The 19,350-nt window shown below is 36.3% G+C and overlaps 1 protein-coding gene across 1 annotated transcript; it reads right to left on the bottom strand.

Moving 5' to 3' along the window:
- Positions 1–1,053: 1,053 nt before the first annotated feature.
- Positions 1,054–18,587, bottom strand: LOC113051012 (NACHT, LRR and PYD domains-containing protein 12). The gene is made up of 8 exons (XM_026214587.1): positions 18,490–18,587; positions 16,593–16,861; positions 15,374–15,418; positions 13,339–15,142; positions 9,549–9,722; positions 8,567–8,740; positions 3,737–3,910; positions 1,054–1,390 (listed from the first exon to the last, which is right to left on the bottom strand). The coding sequence occupies exons 2-8, from the start codon at positions 16,846–16,848 to the stop codon at positions 1,117–1,119; spliced, it is 2,901 nt and encodes a 966-aa protein (XP_026070372.1). The 5' UTR covers positions 16,849–16,861; positions 18,490–18,587; the 3' UTR covers positions 1,054–1,116.
- Between the last annotated feature and the right edge of the window lie 763 nt (positions 18,588–19,350).

The following is a 19,350-nucleotide window of genomic DNA, read 5'->3' as shown; positions in this document are numbered from 1 at the left end:
ACATGCAATGGGTCTCTTATCTTTACCATAGCGTCTCCCTAGGGAGGGATCAAAATTGCAAGCATAAGGAAAAGTTTGACTATTTGGAAACGCCCTGTATACGGTATATAATGAGATGCAACCTAGCATTTCGAGAGAACTTCTTGCAACAAGCTCTCGACTTTGTTTTGCTTAAAATAAAGTCTTTTCTTCTGAGAGAAAAATCCCTGACTGAGTTTGATCCTTGGGAGAACCGGCAAAATACACCACAAAACAATAAAAAGATCACTGACATTACTCATGATAATATCATGTTAAATATTTTGACATGAAGGAGATACATTTATATGCTTACTGCAGTTAAAGGCACAATATGTAAGATTTTTTTTATAAAAAAAATCTAAAATATTGGATATTGTGCCTTTAATGTTTCAAATCAATTAAAGCTATATATTATGAGTAAAACACATGTTTGCTTCCTAAGTCTTTATTTAATATATATATTTTTTTTGTTTTCTATTCATGTTAATTTTTTTGTCTTGTCATGTGAGGTTTAGCACATTTTTATCCAATGCACAAATATTAAAAGATTTCCTCAGAATACAATCAGCTGAATCTGTTATCGACTTTAAGTTCAAAACTCATAGATGTGGATAGCCACAAGAGGAGTGTGAATCTTTGTGTAGACAGCTAATCAATTTAATTCACAATTAATAGGTTTTTCATTCAATTCCGAAATAATTTAATCAAATTTTTTTGCAAATTTGCATATTCATTGTGCTCAGTTAGTGATCATCAATACTTATGTTCTTTATCTTTTTCTCTATGATAATAAAATTCTGGAATTGCTGATTGAATTAGGGCTGGTGACAATCCGGTGTCTTGTGCAGCTGATATAACTGCTTACTCCCTTTGCATACTTTAAGGTTGTCACCCAGGAGCTTTGTCTGCTCTAAACACTGCCTTCTAAAATGTGTATAAAACTACAGTGTTTCGCTGATTTAGTCAGACTTGATGACTGCAGCTCCAAAGAGCAGATTCACAATAAATAATACTACTGAAGATACGCCTCAAATGTCTCACAATTCAGAAATCCATGCATCAAGATTGAGGTATATACATAATCAGAATTTGCAATCAAAGCATTTGAGACAATGAGTGAATCTTTACATCCTTACTGCAAACACTTACATCATGTCGATCAAATTCACATAAAAAACACATCTGTATTTCAAACCTCAGTTTTTCCAGCTGACAGTTTGGGCTCTTCAGTCCATCAGAGAGTATCTTCACTCCTGAATCCTGCAGCTCATTGTGACTCATGTTTAGATCTATTAGACGAGAGTCTGATGACCGTAGAACTGATGCCACAAATTCACAGCTCTGACCAGTGAGTTTACATTCCTGCAATCTGAACAGAATAATAACAAACTGAATAATTACACACACACGTTAAATATTTAAATTATTTCACATCTTTCACATCTTGTTCGAAAATAATAACATGGTAGACATTGCAAGTTTTATATTATACTGTACACATTTAATGCTTGCATGACTGTTGACAGAGTAAACAAAAACAAGATTTATGTTCTCATTTGTCATGTTATTTAGAATATTCTGTTGCTTTAAATGTAGCTTTTAACTGACAAGTATATATTAGCTGTCCATCATATCCTCTTGGACTATTGATAATTACATTTATCACTAAACAAAACATAAAGAGAAATCAACTAATATTTTACCTCAGACCCTGTAGCACCAATTTTATATATACAAACTTGTGTGTTGTATTTGTATTTTTATTAGCATTTCTATTTGAGATTTAGAACATTTTTAATTTATGCAGTAATATTTGGAGACGTCGCTCAGATTAGATTAACTAATTTTGTCTTTCATTTGAAAACTAATTAAAAAAGAAGGTAACACTTTATAATAACATTCAGTTGTAAGACATTTATAAGAAATTAATTATGAACTAATAATTTACAAAACTTAACATGTGATTTGTTAATATTTGTATCTATGTTTTGTAGATTGAGTTATAAACCATTTACAAGTGATTAGATGATGAATAACTAATCATTTACAAAACACTTTACTTATCTTAAAAAAATAGCATATCATGAGATAATCAAACATAACCATAGTAAATTAGTTTATAAGTTAATAAGTAACTATTTAATTGATTATTAATCAATTTTAATCATTGAAATGAGAACATTGTATTATTATCTCACAGCGTTAAAAATACAATAGTCTGTCTACACCCTCACCAGTGAGCACTTACATTGCGCTACACACTACAAAGTATTCAATCCTGTTGTGTAAATGGATGAATAAATTTACAAAGCTTTCAGCATCCCCTAATCGGTAACACTTTAAAAATAACTGCACTCTATGAATCATTAGGTAAGCATTAGTAAATGGTCAGTTCATCTTTTATAAAGCCTTGTCCCAACATGAATAATCATTAGTAAGCAGTTAATTTATGCATTGCTCTTGATTTATAAGCAGATCTATTACAAAGCAGATTAAAGTCTCAGTTATGTTCCTTACAAAATAAATAAATAAATAAACAAACAAGACAGAGGGACACTCAGAAATATTTATTCCAATATGCAATAAAATGAAACTGTACAACTGTACAGTTGAATGTTTTTTCTTCTACGAATTACAGACGTTTATTTTTCATTTTTTATCAAGTGTACTTACAGCTGTACAGTTTAATTTTTTTGCATCTTGATAAATTTCAGTGTTTTGTATCCATCTGTGTTGTGTTTAACTTTTATGTTGGGAAGATAAATGATCCTTTAAATCTCCTTTACAAGGTAAAAACAGTCCTCCCTTTAGATGAGCTCACAAAAATAGATGGCTGGAAACTACTAAATGTTTTATAACAACCTGACTTAATCATTACTCATCCTTCGTAGATCTTTCACCCCAGTGTGTACACACACAACTTGCAACCAGCAGGTTTGTAAAACATGTACAACAGACAAGTAGTTTACACTTTAGTTTAGGGGTTGCAGAAAGTTTGGAAATTATTTAATAATGCATTTACACAATAGGTTTTGAACTTTGTAGTGTGTACCACAATGTAAGGGCTGACTTGTGAGATTATAGGCAGATGTATTTTCTGATACATGGATCATTTATAACACTGTGCAATAATAGTACAATTTTGACATTTCAATGATTTACAAGTGAATAAAAATATATTAACTAGTAACTATACTGAAAGCAATGATTCATTGAATGTAAAAGTTTTTTAAGTAGTTGTAGTCAATTTTTGCTACATTTAAATAAACAAATTTAGTTGACTAACTTTCAATCGTTTTTTTATTCAGTGTATTAACCATTTACTAAGGATATGTTTGATTATTTTATGAAGCTATTTTTTAAGATAACATGAGATTTGTAAATCGTTAGGATATTACTTAATTATCTGCGAATGTATAGTAATGTTTTGTAAATGATCAGTTAATCATTGAATCACTTATTATTATTTTAAGCTATAAATTATTTAGAACTTAATCTACAAAACATATACAAAATATGAACATATCACTTATTAATTTATTAATGAAAAGTATTAACATATTACTTCCTTATGAATGTTTTGTAAATAATTAGTTAATCATTAACTAATCATTTATAAATGACTTCCAAGTGAACGTTATTACAAAGTTTTTGATTTGGTAATGAAACTTTGTGTTTAAAATTAACATAATTAAAACACATCTGATTCTCAAACCTCAGTATCTTCAGCTGACAGTTTGGGCTCCTCAGTGCATCTGAGAGCAGCCTCACTCCTGAGTCCTGCAGAGCATTCTCACTCATGTCCAGCTTTATCAGACGAGAGTTTGATAATTGTAGAGCTGATGCCATAAATTCACAGCTCTGACCAGTGAGAAAACAGTACCGTAATCTGAACAGAGAAATAAATAACTGAGAAATTAAACATCCATTTATTTTAAGCAGATAAAGTGGAATCTCTTACATACTGTATATATAAAAAATAGAAGTTCAGCTGAAAGGAAAATATGGTTTGAGTTGATTTTTACAGCTGTCTACCAGATTCTGTGGATCATGAGGAAATATCAGTGCTTGGGTAAGTGTAGGTCCTTTGTAAATGATACTGTATCAACAGCATCTTAAATTGAGCTGTTGACACTGTGTGCAACAACATTTTGCTTTCCTCTTTTCCTGACTCTTAAAAATACACATACAAAATTTTTGCATTATAATTTTATTAGTTTATTTAATTTGTTGGTCACACTTTATTTTGGGAATAATAAACTATTAACTAACTATTAACTGTCACAGTTTCCCCAACCCCTTATCTTGCTGCTTAATAATAATCAGTAAGTTAATTGTTAGGTTTCTGTATGGGGTACATCAGTGTTTGGAATAACGCCATTTAAAAGAATGGCGTTAGGTAACGACGTTATTTTTTCAGTAACGGGGTAATCTAATTAATTACTTTTCCCGTCTTTATAACGCTGTTAACATTACAAGACGTTAAATGCGGTGCGTTACTATGCATTAATTGAATAAATTGGGTATAATCCGAAAGCACCCCTGGCTCACACATCTAGTGAGGAGGTGGGTTAATAACGATATAAGCGATTATGATTGGCTAAGGCAGAGTCATGTGTTTCATGGTAGCCAATCAGAGCCAGTGTTTTTCACACATGCCAGCACACACGCCAGCGGCACCTCACACACACATGCAACAGATAAACAGATTCGCAGCAGCAGCAGAGATAGCGAGTCAGGAGCAATCCAATGAAAAGTTGCCATTTTCAAGGTGGAGATATAAGCACTACTAAAAATTCATTGTGGTCAAAGGCAAGAACATGCATGTAATGTGTATATGATGTCCAGGAGCAAAGACTTTGTCGACATCCATTGTAAGCAACTCTAATTTAATGAAGCATCTCACAACGACACACGCATCTACAAAGCTAGTGGCCAAAAAATCTTTTCTTACAAATATAATACTTTAAGTGCAGGACAAAACTCTTGCTGTCTGTTGACGTGCAATAAATATCGAAAGTTATGTACGAACACCTGTCTATTCTACTCATTTCAAATGACTTAAGACTGCTCAAAAAATACAAATTCTTTGACATATAGCACCTTTTTTTTTTTTTTTAAAAGTAACACAAATAGTTACTTTCCCTGGTAAGGAGTTATTTTTATTAGAGAGTAATTCAGTTACTAACTCGGTTACTTTTTGGAACAAGTAGTGAGTAACTATAACTAATTACTTTTTTAAAGTAACGTTCCCAACAGTGGGGTACATTAAGGGATCTAAAATATGGTCATGCAGAATAAGTCATTAATAGTTGAGGTGAGGTCAGGTGAGGACAGGTTCGACCTGCACTCAGTACAGCTGGAGCTGGAAGCCATGGAGAAGCAGATCCACGATCTAATGGAGAAGCAACTGCAAGAGCGGAAAGCCATGCTCAAGTCCAAGTTAAGTCTACGGTATGAACACTCCCACCACCTCTTCACCGTGTTTTTCTCTGCATAGACCCTGTGCAACCAGGACACAATCTCTTTAGGCATCGGGACACCACGGCCCCTTGATGCACCAGTGGAAGGCACGAGCCTGGCCTCAGGCAAGGACCTCTCCCCCTCCACCATCTCCAGTCTTCAAGATCTCCACTCTAGACCGATTTCCTCCCCTGAACGACCCACTTATATTAATGTCGTCACAAGAGGTCCCCAAACAATTATTAATTGAATGAAACAGCAATTTTGGTGAAAAACACAAAAAAAAAAATTATTGTTGAAGATCAGTAGTGTTGCTGCATTCTGAATCATTTGAAGGGGTTTGATTGCACGTGATGTAAGTCCAGCCAGAGGATCATTGCAGCAGTCCAGCATAGAAATTACAATTTGTGAAGCATGCTCCATTAGGAAGGGCCTGATCTTTCTGATGTTATGTAATGCAGACTTGCATAAGTAAGCAGCCTTTACAATGTGGTGCTTGAAGGTCAGCTGGTTATCAAAGATTACACCAAGATTTCTGACTGAACTTGATGGGGTTATTTTTGATCAACGTAGCTGGATGGTGACATCATGCTGTAGTGTCGGAGTGGCAGGAAAACAAGAAGCTCAGTCTTTGCAAGGTTGAGCTGTAGGTTGAACAAATCAGTTATGTCTTAAGTAGGGATCCACCGAAATGAAAATTCTTGGCCGAAACCGAAAACCAAAAAGAGAAAACCAAGGCCGAAAACCGAAACCGAAACACCGAAAGAAATTATGCCAATTATTAGTACCATTGCATTTATTGCTATGACAGTGTACTAACTTTACTAAAATTAAGACATTGCAATTGCATAAATTAATATTAAAGTTTCAAAGATAATTACAATTACATAACTTATTAAAAAAAAAACATTAAAAAAACTTAATTACAAATGATGCAAATATTTATTAAGCACATTGCAACAATGCACAGTATAAAATAAAATTCAAACAAAAAATGTATCCCACTCATGTGTATAAATAATAATAATGTACAGGCCTACTGGCCTGCAGAAAGGTTTTAAAATGAACAGTTCTCTCATAAAAACAAAGTGCATTTAGGTGAAGTGCATTTGAATTTTTTCTATGTAGGACTAGAAAGTGCATTACTTCTCCAGTTGGCAAGACTGTTATCACTTCTGGGGATGGGGACTTCAGACAGTTAACCATCTAGCTGTTGAGCAGTTGAGCTTGTCATCTGCCTGACATTTGAGCCATATTTGAGAGAGTGTATTTAAATAGGGCCAGGGCATAAATAAACATTTTTATCAAAAGCAGAAATCTAGCAGAAAATCTAGCATAAATATGGCTACAATCTGATATTATGTATGTATATATGTTTGAGTGTGTGTGTGTGTGTGTGTGTAGTAGCCTAAGAACAAAATAGCCAACGTATTATTATTATTTGAGGCACTTTCTTGCAGAATTCCACTGAACATATCAGACAACGATGGTGCATGCCACTCATCTGGTGCAAAGACCAGTCTTTTTTCTGCGCTCTGATCTGTCTCCTGCGCTTGGCGCTTCTCCGTCTCCACGCGGGTTCTCCGCAACCAGCGCGGCCTGGATCATTTCTCGTGCGCGCTGCCTTATTTCCGCATCCAATTAATGGTCTTTATAACGCGGATCAAGCACATTCGCGATGAAGTGCAGAGGATCCGACAAGATCTCAGTGAGACGTGTGCTAACAGACTCTATAAGACTGTACCTTTCTTTGTTTTTACTTCGTGGTCCGTCTTAATCTCTTTGTTAGGAGACGTTTTAGTGCTGCGAATAAAGGAATACAAAGAGAGAGAATGTTCTCACTGGTGTTAAATGAATGTCGCGTGGAGCTCGTGGTCTGCGCTTTGCAGGTGCATCACTTTGCAGGTGCCAATTTGCACACTGTAATATTTTCAATGCACTTTACTGTCTATTGCAATACTGTAAATTATGTTCATAGTTCTGCCTATAGTGTACATACACTTTTACATAGCCCATCTGTATAGTATGTTCATAGTACACCTATCTGTATATCGTGCTTATAGTATTTAATATCTGTAAATTATGTCCATAACACTTACCTGTATAGTTATTGTACATATTATAGACCTTTATTCTGTACTTACTGCTTATTGCAATTCTAGTTACCTGTAGATGCTAATAATGTGCAGTGACAATAAAGTTGAATCTAATCTAATCTAATCTAATTTAATATGTATTCAAGCAGTAACAAATGTAAGATAGTGTGCTTGTTAATGTTTGCTATTAAACTTATTAAACATTAGACAATGTTCAGACAAATCATTATTTCATGTAAGTTAAAATGATTGGAAATGCCATTAAACTTTCATTTCCATATGATCAAGCACTTATTGGAAATCTAAAAAGATCTGAACATGTTATACAGTGATTAAAAGCTTGTGTTAATGCACAACACTTCTGCTGCTGTTGAGGTGTGATGCGGGTAAGGTTAGGGACACGTTTGGTGTTATGAGTTTAAGGGTTTGTTAAAGTTTCAACAGTGTACGGGGTCAATTTGATTATAAGGGAACATGGTTCAATCTGTTTATATTATATTGTTTTGATAAATTAGCATGTATGTTCTTTAAAAATATACATATTTGCTTACCACTGTTTACAGTATTTATGATTCATAGAATATTCTGTTTAATGATACATCGAAGAGTAGTACAATAATGAGTGAGTGTTGAGGCAATAATAAACTTTTTTTGCACCAAAATTACAATCTGTTATGTTTTAAGCAAATATTAAGATAAAGTTAATCTGCCACACTTTATACAAACCTTGTTACATTAGCTAAAAGTCCAAATAATCTGACCCATGACTCAAAAAAAGCAATATGATCATTATTTTTGTGATCCATTGAACTACTAATGTGTATATTAAAATAACATGTTGTACATCTAATGAAAGAATAAATTATTTTTTCATCAGAAAGAAATATCCTCCACTGAACACAGATGGATCATGCTGTTCTTCTGAGGTAAATTCTGACTTTTAATGTGTATTAAATTAACATATAAAATGCATCTTATTCTCAAACCTCAGTATCTCCAGCTGACAGTTTGGGCTCTTCAGTGCATCAGAGAGCAGCTTCACTCCTGAGTCCTGCAGCTTATTGCGACTCATGTCCAGCTCTATCAGACGAGAGTTTGATGATTGTAGAACTGATCCCATGAATTCACAGCTCTGATCAGTGAGATTGCTGCAATACAATCTGAACAGAGTAATAAAAAATGAACAATTACACATTCCTTTAATACTGATAAAAATTGCAGTTTCTGTTATCATTTAATAAGTTCAACACATTCTGTTGGAAATAAAGGTGAACTCAGATTGTTAACCAGTTTTTCCGCTGTTATCAGGAAAAATCCAAGTTATTGCACTGGTGCCTTCATGTCATACAGTAAGCACACAGAGATCTTCCATCCTGTTCCTAGGGACCCACTGTCCTGCATAATTCAGATACAACCCTAATCAAACACACCTGAAGCAGCTGATCAAGCTCCTCAAGAATGCTTGAAAATACACAGGCAGGTGTGCTGTAGCAGGTTGGAAATAAACTTTCCAGGACAGTGGGCCCCCAGGAGCAGTTTTGACGATCTCTGCACTAACAGCTTCCAGACTCTACACAAACACTTGGATGTGCATATAGTGTCATATTTGAGGGTTTTGAATGACTGGCAAACATTTTGATAAAATATGATCAAAAAACTACTCTGAAAATAAATCTAAAAGTAAAGTAAAACAAATGAAAGTGTGGGGAAATCAGGTCCCTCTGTAAAGGTTCATTTGGTTTCTCCCAACTTCACTGATTAATTATACCTACACCTGTCATCCATTTGGTACCTGACACATTCTGAGGAAGGCTGAAGGCCAAATGTAGTTTTTAATCATTATTAATGTTTTGGCTGTGATGAACATAATGTGAATAAAGGCTTTTTAACTTTCAATAACTTATTTGATTTGGGTGATTATACTTCATGTGTATCAAATCAACAGATAAAAACATCTGATTCTCAAACCTCAGTATCTTCAGCTGACAGTTTGGGCTCTTCAGTGCATCAGAGAGCAGCTTCACTCCTGAGTCCTTCAGATCATTGTCACTCATGTCCAGCTCTATCAGGGGTGAGTCTGGTATCTGCAGTGCCACAGCCACAGTTTCACAGCAGGTATTATCGAGACCACATCCATAGAGTCTGTGAAAAATAAATATTTGTCCAAAACATATTTTTGTGTTTATTTTGTTTTAATATCTTTGGTTCTTTTAATTGTGATGATTTTTGCTCACATTTAACAAAAACCCACCAATTCACAGCAAATTAGAATATGGTTACATGCCAATCAGCTAATCAACTCAAAACAACTGCAAAGGTCTCCTGAGCCTTCAAAATGGTCTCTCAGTTTGGTCCACTAGGCTACAGAATCATGGTGAAGATTGCTGATTGGACAGTTGTCCAGAAGACACCCTTCACAAGGAGGGTAAGCCACAAACATTAATTGCCAAAAATGCTGGCTGTTCACTGAGTGCTGTATCCAAGCATGTTAACAGAAAGTTGAGTGGAAGGAAAAAGTCTGGAGGAGAAGATGCACAACCAACCGAGAGAATCGCAGCCTTATTAGGATTGTCAAGCAAAATCATTCAAGAATTTGTATCTGTATCTGGGGCTCTAGTTGTCGTGGTCTCTGCTGTATTTCAGGGCTGTAGAGGTCCTTTCTACGTGCCGATCCACCATCTGGTCTGGATACGTACTGGATCCGGGTGACTGCAGTGAACCTCTGACTGGATCTGGTGGCTACATTGACCTCAGAATAAGAGAGAAACAGACTAATATTTGCATAGATGCCATACTTCTAATGTTGCAGCAAGTACATCAGGTGTTATGGGAAGTGTTCCCAGTTTACCTAATTAATGCAACCTAAAAAACCTTTAATGGATTTGGATATTAGAAGCATATTAGTATGTTATTGTCAGGATATACTCATGATGCAGAGATAAGGTGAATTCAGAACAGTGATTTATTGAGTGATATATGTACAAGTGTGGTGAATCCGTGTCCTCAAGTGCTCGTAGAATCTCCACTGATATAGGTGCTCTGAGTGTCACATGGAATGGAATATCCAGGCAGGTAAGTTCGCTAGGTTCTTGTAACGTCAAAGCCACAATTAAGATTGTTCACTGTCGTTGTCTCAATCCTTAGATGCCGAAGACAGTAACTACATCAGGACAATTACAGGAGATTTCAGCGACCATAGAATCACCGTTACAGAGCTGATGATCAGCGGTCCTGAAGGTAGCAGAGCAAAGACACAGGTTAGTGTAACACCAAAAGGTGAGTATACGTTATGTCTGGCAAGGAGAGCTTCAGGAGATGAGAGTGAAGAGTCTGTTCCTGTTGGAGGCTTAACGGGGATCTGTGATGTGGGTGAGTGCTCTTATACTGTTGGTGATTGGATTACGTAATGCGTAGCAGGTGTGGCTGGTTAGTACTCAGGTGATGTGGATCGTGGCTGATTGGTAGGAACCGGATCTGACCGATCCCTGACAGTTATGTGTAAGTCAGGTTAAAGAGATGGGTTTTTAATCTAGATTTAAACTGCAAGAGTGTATCTGCCTCCCGAACAATGTTAGGTAGGTTATTCCAGAGTTTAGGCGCTAAATAGGAAAACGATCTGTCACCCGCAGTTGATTTTGATATTCTAGGTACTATCAAATTGCCTGAGTTTTGAGAACGTAGCGGACGTAGAGGATTATAATGTAAAAGGAGCTCATTCAAATACTGAGGTGCTAAACCATTCAGGGCTTTATAAGTAATAAGCAATATTTTAAAATCTATACGATGTTTGATAGGGAGCCAGCGCAGTGTTGACAGGTCCGGACTAATATGGTTATACTTCCTGGTTCTAGTAAGGGTGTACTCACACTGCCAGTCTGAACCGTGCCCGAGTGCGTTTGACCACCAAAGTGCGGTTCGTTTGACTAGTGTGAGTGCTCCGAATCGTGCCCGGGCGCGGCTCGATTAGCCGGCCCTGGCCCGCTTGGAAGAGGTGGGCCAGGGTACGGTTCAGTTGGACTCGGGCGCGGTTCGCATGCCGTGTGAGCGCTAACCGTGCCGGAGCACGGAAAAGGACGCTTTGCATCACGGTTTTTCGACGCTCCAAAACCAACATGGCAGGGAAAGGGTCGCTTTGGTCTACGGCAGAGGTGCAAAACGCATAAAAACTAAAAACTGCAAAGTCCTTGCTGCACTTCAGCTGGTACCTTGCAAACATCCTCATACGAGCAGCACGATTACGTGAAAATTTTCGCGACACATCTGTTTAACAACAGGCTGTGGACCAAACAACACAAAATTTTCCACAAAGAAAACAGAGCGATGCACTCCATTGTGTTCAGAGAGCGCCGCTCTTCCTGTTTATCCCGAAACCATCGCACCATAATGACGTAAGCGTGCTCCGGCACGAATGCTGAAACCCTATATGTGAGTGCAGGCCAGAGGGGGAGTGGGGAGGGGGGACAATCGTACTCAGGCCCGGTTCATGGCAACCATGCCTAGTGTGAGTACACCCTAAGAACTGTTGCTGCTGCATTTTGGACTAGCTGTAGTTTATTAACTAAGCATGCAGAACAACCACCCAGTAAAGCATTACAATAATCTAACCTTGAGGTTATAAATGCATGGATTAATATTTCTGCATTTGACATTGACAGCATAGGCCGTAATTTAGATTTTTTATTTTTTTTTTAGATGGAAAAATGCAGTTTTACAAATGCTAGAAATGTGGCTTTCTAAGGAAAGATTGCTATCAAATAGCACACCTAGGTTCCTAACTGATGACATAGAATTAACAGAGCAGCTATCAAGTCTTAGACAGTGTTATATGTTAACACATGCAGAGTTTTTAGTTTCCTATAATTAACACCTTTGTTTTTTTCAGAATTTAGTAAATTCATTAAGAAATTACTCATCATCCAGTTTTTTTTATATCGACTATGCATTCTATGTTGGTCCATTGTGTTTTTTGAAAACCAAAGTCACTGCACCTGTTTACCAAGAAACCGTGGAGCACTTCATGCTTCCTTATGCTGACCAGCTTTTTGAAGATACTGATTTCATTTTCCAGTAGGATTTGGCACCTTCCCACACTGCCAAAAGCACCAAAATTGGTTAAATAACCATGGTGTTGGTTTGCTTGCCTGGCCAGCAAACTCACCAGACCTAAACCCCATAGAAAATCTGGGGTATTGTCAAGAGGAAAATGAGAAACAAGAGACCAAAGATGGCCTGAAGGCCACTGTCAAAGAAACCTGGGCTTCCATACCACCTCAGCAGTACCACAAACAGATCACCTCCATGTCATGCCTAATTGATGCAGTAATTAAAGCTAAAGGAGCCCCTACCAAGTTTTCCAGAAGGCAAACAAATCACTAATATCACTTGTTGAGATAGTGAATTGGTGGGTTTTTGTTAAATGTGAGCCAAAATCATTACAATTAAAATAACCAAAGACTTAAACTACTTCAGTCTGTGTGTCTGTAGATGAAGTGACCCCAACTAAGCCAGAGGCGACAGCGGCAAGGAACCAAAACTCCATCGTGACAGAATGGAGAAAAAAACCTTGGGAGAAACCAGGCTCAGTTGGGGGGCCAGTTCTCCTCTGACCAGACGAAACCAGCAGTTATTACAGTTATTCAAGTAAATATTGATTTTAATCTCCAAAATCAGTAAAAGCAAGAGACTTCAGACTGCATTTTACACTGATATTGTTTTTAGAGCTAAAAAATAAATAAACAAATGTCAGCAAGTTACTTACAAGGCTTTCCTGCAGCATCTCACAGCGGGGAGGAATCTCTTTTGGTTTCCCCATGATGTCTCGTACCTATGCAGGTCAAGCTGATCCAGCACCTCCTGTGACATCATCAGTACGTAGGCCAGCAATGAACACATGGAAGATGAGAGGCGGGTTCTTGTATATGATTTGATGTAACTTTTGATTTCCATATATAATGAATTGTCATTCAGCTCCAGCAAGCTGTAAAACAGGTTTACTGAAGTTTCAGGTGAAGTGTACTCTTGTAATAGTTTTCTAATGTGCTTGATTGTTTTTGTGACGCTGTCTTTGCTATCTTCAGTGTGAGGGAACAGGCCTCTGAGCAGGTTCTGATTGGATTCCAGTGAAATGCCCATCAGAAACCGCAAAAAGAGGTCTAAATGTCCTCTCTGACTTTGCACTGCTTTCTCAACAGCCTTCACTAGCAAATAATGCAATGGACTTTCAGACTGAAGCTCACAGATTAGCCTGACCTCATTTTGTGTTTCTTCAAAGAAAAACTGAAGCTCGTTCATGTTCTTGTGCAGGTAGCAAAGAAACACATGCACAGCAGCGAGAAACTCTTGAACACTCAGATGCACAAAGCAGAAGACCTTCACCTCGTGAAGTACAGCCTCTTGCTTGAAGATCTCAGTCAGGATTCCTGTGGACTCAAAGTCACTCACATCAATATCACATGCTTGCAGATCTTTCTCGTAGAAAACAATATTTTCCTTCTTTAGTTGTTCAAACGCTAGCTTGGCTAACTTCAAAATCATTGTTTTATTGGAATCTAACAGCTTGGTATGTTCTCTTTGTGTTTTTCGGTCATACTTCTGGTTCTTCATGTTCATCTGTATCAGCAGAAAGTGGATGTACATTTCAGTGAGTGTTGTGTTGATGTCCTCTGCGTTGTTCCCAATAGTGATGTTCTGAAGAACAGTGGCTGTGATCCAACAGAACACGGGAATGTAGCACATGATGTAAAGACTTCGAGATTTCTTAATATGTGAGATGATTCTGGAGGCCTGAGTCTCATCTTTAATTCTCTTTCTGAAATACTCCTCCTTCTGCTGGTCAGTGAATCCTCGCACCTCTGTGAACAACCCAACATACTCAGGAGGGATCTGATTGGCTGCTGCAGGTCGCGAGGTCACCCAGACAAGCGCTGATGGAAGCAGAGTCCCATTTACCAGACTTGTAAACAGTTCATCTACAGATGATCGCTCCTCAACACTCGTCACCATTCCACTGTCAAAATCCAGAGTCAGTCGACTCTCATCCAGTCCATCAAAGATGAATGCAAGCGTACATTTATATACCTTATTTATCTTTGTTGTTTCCAGGTCCTGCATTTCAGGATTAAACTTTTGTAGAAATTCATGCAGACTGATCTCTCTGTTTTTTATGCAGTTAATCTTCCGGAATGGAAGCAAAAACACACAGTCAATATTGCCATTGGCTTTTCCTTCTGCCCAGTCCAAAATGAACTTTTGCACTGAGACAGTTTTTCCAATGCCAGCAATGCCTTTGGTCAGCACAATCTTTTTCTTATTTTTGTTCAGACTAAATACGTCATTGCATTTGATTGAGCTGTTCTGTGATTTACAGGTTTTAAAGGCATCATCAATCTGCAGAACCTCATGTTCATGATTGACTTCTTTAATATCCCCTTCTGTAATGTAGAGTTCTGTGAAAACATTCTTCAGATGTTTTTCCTTTGCCTCTTTACCCTCAAATATATGTTCCACTTTCTCCTTTATTTTAATTTTGTGATTTATCAAGAATTCCTGCAGCCAGAAATCAACTTGTATGGAAAAACATATATAAAATGGGGAAAGGGGGGAATAAAACAAGATCATCAAATTAAACACAAAGGTTTTTCACATTGGAATGACTGTCATCAAAATCAAGTATTGCAGAAATATGGTATGTAAATATATAGTACTGAAAGCAATTCTGTACTGAAATCAATATACATCAAACATGCCAAAATAATTTCAAACCAAATGTAAAGACGTGACCTAAGATGGTTCACCTTTTTCTCTGGTGTGTTTCTTAGATGCCTCTAATGATTTTTGCACTGTGAAGAGAGAAAAAAGAATGAGAAAAATATTTTTTATGAATTTTTTATTATTATTATCTTTCTCTTCAGTGAGGATGCATTATTGATCGAGAACTACATTTATAAAGTTACAAAATATTTATACTTTAAATAAATGCTGTTTCTCAAACTTTGTTCATCTGTGAATCATGAAAAATATAATGTGTCACAGTGTACACTAAATATTAAGTAGCACAACAATTCTCAGCACTGATAGTAACAGAAAATTATCTTAAATAGTAATATTCTACAAAATTACGTTTTTCTAATTGTATTGATCAAATAAATGCAGCTTTATTGTATTTAAGGAAAGCACTGTCTCTCCTCTTTTTTATGCTCAGGTTTCCTTGTGTCAAATGGGCTCTCTTTGGTTGGTTTCTTCTTTGACCATCCCAAGAGGACACATGTTAAGCCCCCTTTGGTCTTCTTCCACTGGCTATTGAACAGTAGTGGTGTAAAAATAGTTTGTTGTAAATTGTTTACAATACAACCGCAGCACATGCGCTGAGGTGAGGGGCGGGATGTTCAGATGCACACTCGGCAGTTTAGCGAATCACAACACTCTGAGCCAGCTAACCAATCCCAGCTCATTGAGTATTTCAGAGGGAGGGGCTCCATAAAAACAAGAAATAATCAAGGCATTTGTGAGAGAGCGGTGTGGAATAAAGGTAAATTATGAAAAATAATGTGATTTTTAAAAAACAAAGCATGAACACATATTAGACTTCACCCCATAAACACAATCAAGCCTAGAAAAAACAGTCAACCACCGCTTTAAATATGCACATGCATGATGGAGCACATCATAAGAGATTACAGAAATTTTACTGAAAGGTTTTTTTTTAAGGAAAATTGTTCCAAGTATTTTATTTTTCCAACAAATTAGTATTATTGTAGTAATTTCTGATACCACATTAAGAATAGCTCACCCCAGCAATTCCCACCCAATACCAAACCAAACCAAAACTGTGACCTCAAAACTGCAATACACACCAAACCGGGAGAAACTAGAAGTGTGACATCTCTACTGAACAGGTAGCTCCACATCAAATTCAAAACAATAATATTGTGCTAATGGCTGCTTCTGGATATACTCTCTTCTCTGAATCTGTGCTGCCTCTTTTTCTGTGATCAGTATTTTTGCCTTAATTACCTTCTTCGTGTTTCTCCTGTAACTCTTTAGCCAACTGGTTCTGGTTCATCTTATTCAAGATCTTCAGTGTGATCTTTACAGCTTCTTCTGGTCCATAACACTCCACCATCATATTCACTACATCAGTGACACCAGCATTCTCCAGTTTACCAGCTCCAATACGCCCATCTTCTTTTAAGAGACTCCTAAATCTCTTCAGATCATCTTTTTCCAGGTCATCTAGAGTTTTATAAAGTAGTTCTAAAGCAGATTCCATAGTATGTTATAGACTGTTAAACGAGAAAAAATAAAAAGTAGTCAGAGTTTTATAGCAGGGGTCTCTGCAGTGCAAACATCTCCATAACAAAATCACAATGTGATCAGATCAACTACAGTGAAACATTCATTTTCAAGCTACATTTCTAGTTTCAACATGATTTATTCTTTAAACATTTCTCTTTAAGTAACATCAGCTGTATTTGGATTGACCAGCATATGTTGCCAATCAGTCACTGAAAATGGGTAATATTCATTAAGCTGGAAATGGAGCCTGAGATCCCCATATCTCTGGGACTGAATGATGTAGGGCCTTGAAAACAAAGATTCAAAATGAAAAGTTTATTAAGAATCTGAATATAAAAACAGTGAAATATCTCTAATAGACTACTTCTTGAATTACAAACTTGCAAACTTTCCTTTTTAAAAGAAAAAATATATATACATATTCTATATGCAAATTGATACACGTTAGGATTTTGAGCAATGAAAATGTGTAGAATTTAATCATTTACTCCTGGTGCCATACTGAGTTGCACCCCTCACTGGCATGGACTGCAAAAAAAGATGGCAAATGTCAACACATTTTACCTTTTCAATCATATTTTATATTAGAGGTTATGAATGAATGTATGAAACACATTCGTCTGTTTCACTCCGTCTCGAATTGAGCTCGCGAAAAGAGCTCGAGAAACACGGTCTATTCTGCGGCTCTCTATGCTTTTTTTTTTTTTTTTTTTTTTTTTTCAGTCTCGAGCAAGACTGTAAATTAACGTTACATGACTTGACTGATTTTTACCTAGAAAGGGCGACAGCGAAACCGCATTAAAATAAATGATATTCATAGCCACTGGCCAAATTAAAAAACAAAACTAAAACTAAATAATCTTTGAGAGCAAAGAGGCCTCCTGGTGTTTTTTGCAGATAGGATCTCTGATTTAGGGCGTGTCCGATTCCACTTTTGCTGGTTTAGGACACTATACATCCACGGGGCGCAATAATAATCTTTTACATTGTAATCCTTTAATTTTAAATATTTGTCATGTTTGTGCGCTGCTGCGCGTTTCTCTGTGTGTTTCTAAGCGCATTGATCATCCACCTATAGGCGCATATCACTAACGCGCTCTTTAAATATGAATAAATATATAGATAAATATATATAATATATACTAAATAATAATATATATTGCGCTAATGACTTTAGACCAGGTTTCAGTTGGTCAAAGGCGCAGTCTATTTCATTCGCTTTAAAATAGCAAGGCTCCAGATGCGCCTGAACACACCTGGTTTTCAGACCAGTTCGCTCATGTTTGGGCGCAAATGCAGCTGTTAATTAAACGTGTTGCAGGACGTGAAAATGACAACTCCGTCGGGCAGAAACCAAAAAAATAAAAAATAAAATAATAATAAAAAAAAAAAACTTATCGCTGCATTGCGCGAAAGAGCTATATAAGTTTGTCACAGAAAGCCTCATCTGTGTTAATTTCAGTTTGCTGTCTACTGGGACTAAGATTTTAAGATCTAAGACGTGCTTCTGCTGTTTTTACCGGAAATCTGATACATTTTAGTAACAGTTTAGTAATGTATGTTAATGTTAATATTATTTACTATAGCCTATTTATAATAATATTTACTAACTTACCTTGAATAATGCCAAATGTTTTTGTCCTCCTCTGAATTAATTTGCTCGACAGAAGCACTGAATTTTCTTCCACGTTTACATTTGCAAGGAACTGTGGGTGTTTCTCTGGAGAACTGTTTTTTTTTCTTTCTTTCTTTCTTTTTTTTTTTAAGGAGTGAAGCAACATGAGACGAAATTGTGGTTAAACCACAACCCCCTATATCAAAATAAAGCATACCTTTTGACTCTCCTTGCTATCTTGGAGTCATCATTTTGTGCATATCCCTCCAGGCTTAAAGGGTTAAACTAAATGGAAATGAGAAAGGAGGGTTTGACAACTAACAAAAAGACAAGGACTTATTCATATTGTATATATTTATTTTATTTTATTACAGGTAGTTTTTTTTTTTTTTTTTTTTTAAGTAATACAATTTCTGTTAACACTTTATTTTAAGGTGTCCTTGTTACACATACTTACTAATATAATAACAATTAATTACGCAGAATTACATGCAAGTAACCCTAAGACAAACCCTAATCACAGTCTTATAGTAAGTACATGTAGTTAATAAATATTACTCAGTTCTTAAATGCATAATTACACTGGCATTTTAGGGAGATAATTATAGATCAATACTCCTATGAAATATGAGATAAATATGTTGCCAAGTTGCCAATTTATGAACATATTGCATTAAGTACAGTACTGGATCAATTCATTCAGTTATATCTTTCATGAGATAGTTGAGAATCATCTTTGTACAAAGTCTGGCTAAAAATAGCCTGAAACCTAAAAACTGACTGATGAATGAAAAATTAATTAATTGTTTTTGTCCATAGGCTACTTGCCTTTTATTTATTTATTTCGAATTACTTATTCCT

Source organism: Carassius auratus, chromosome 31 (assembly GCF_003368295.1).
Source record: "Carassius auratus strain Wakin chromosome 31, ASM336829v1, whole genome shotgun sequence".
Lineage (NCBI taxonomy): Eukaryota > Metazoa > Chordata > Actinopteri > Cypriniformes > Cyprinidae > Carassius > Carassius auratus.
This window is presented reverse-complemented; position numbering and strand designations above follow the sequence as displayed.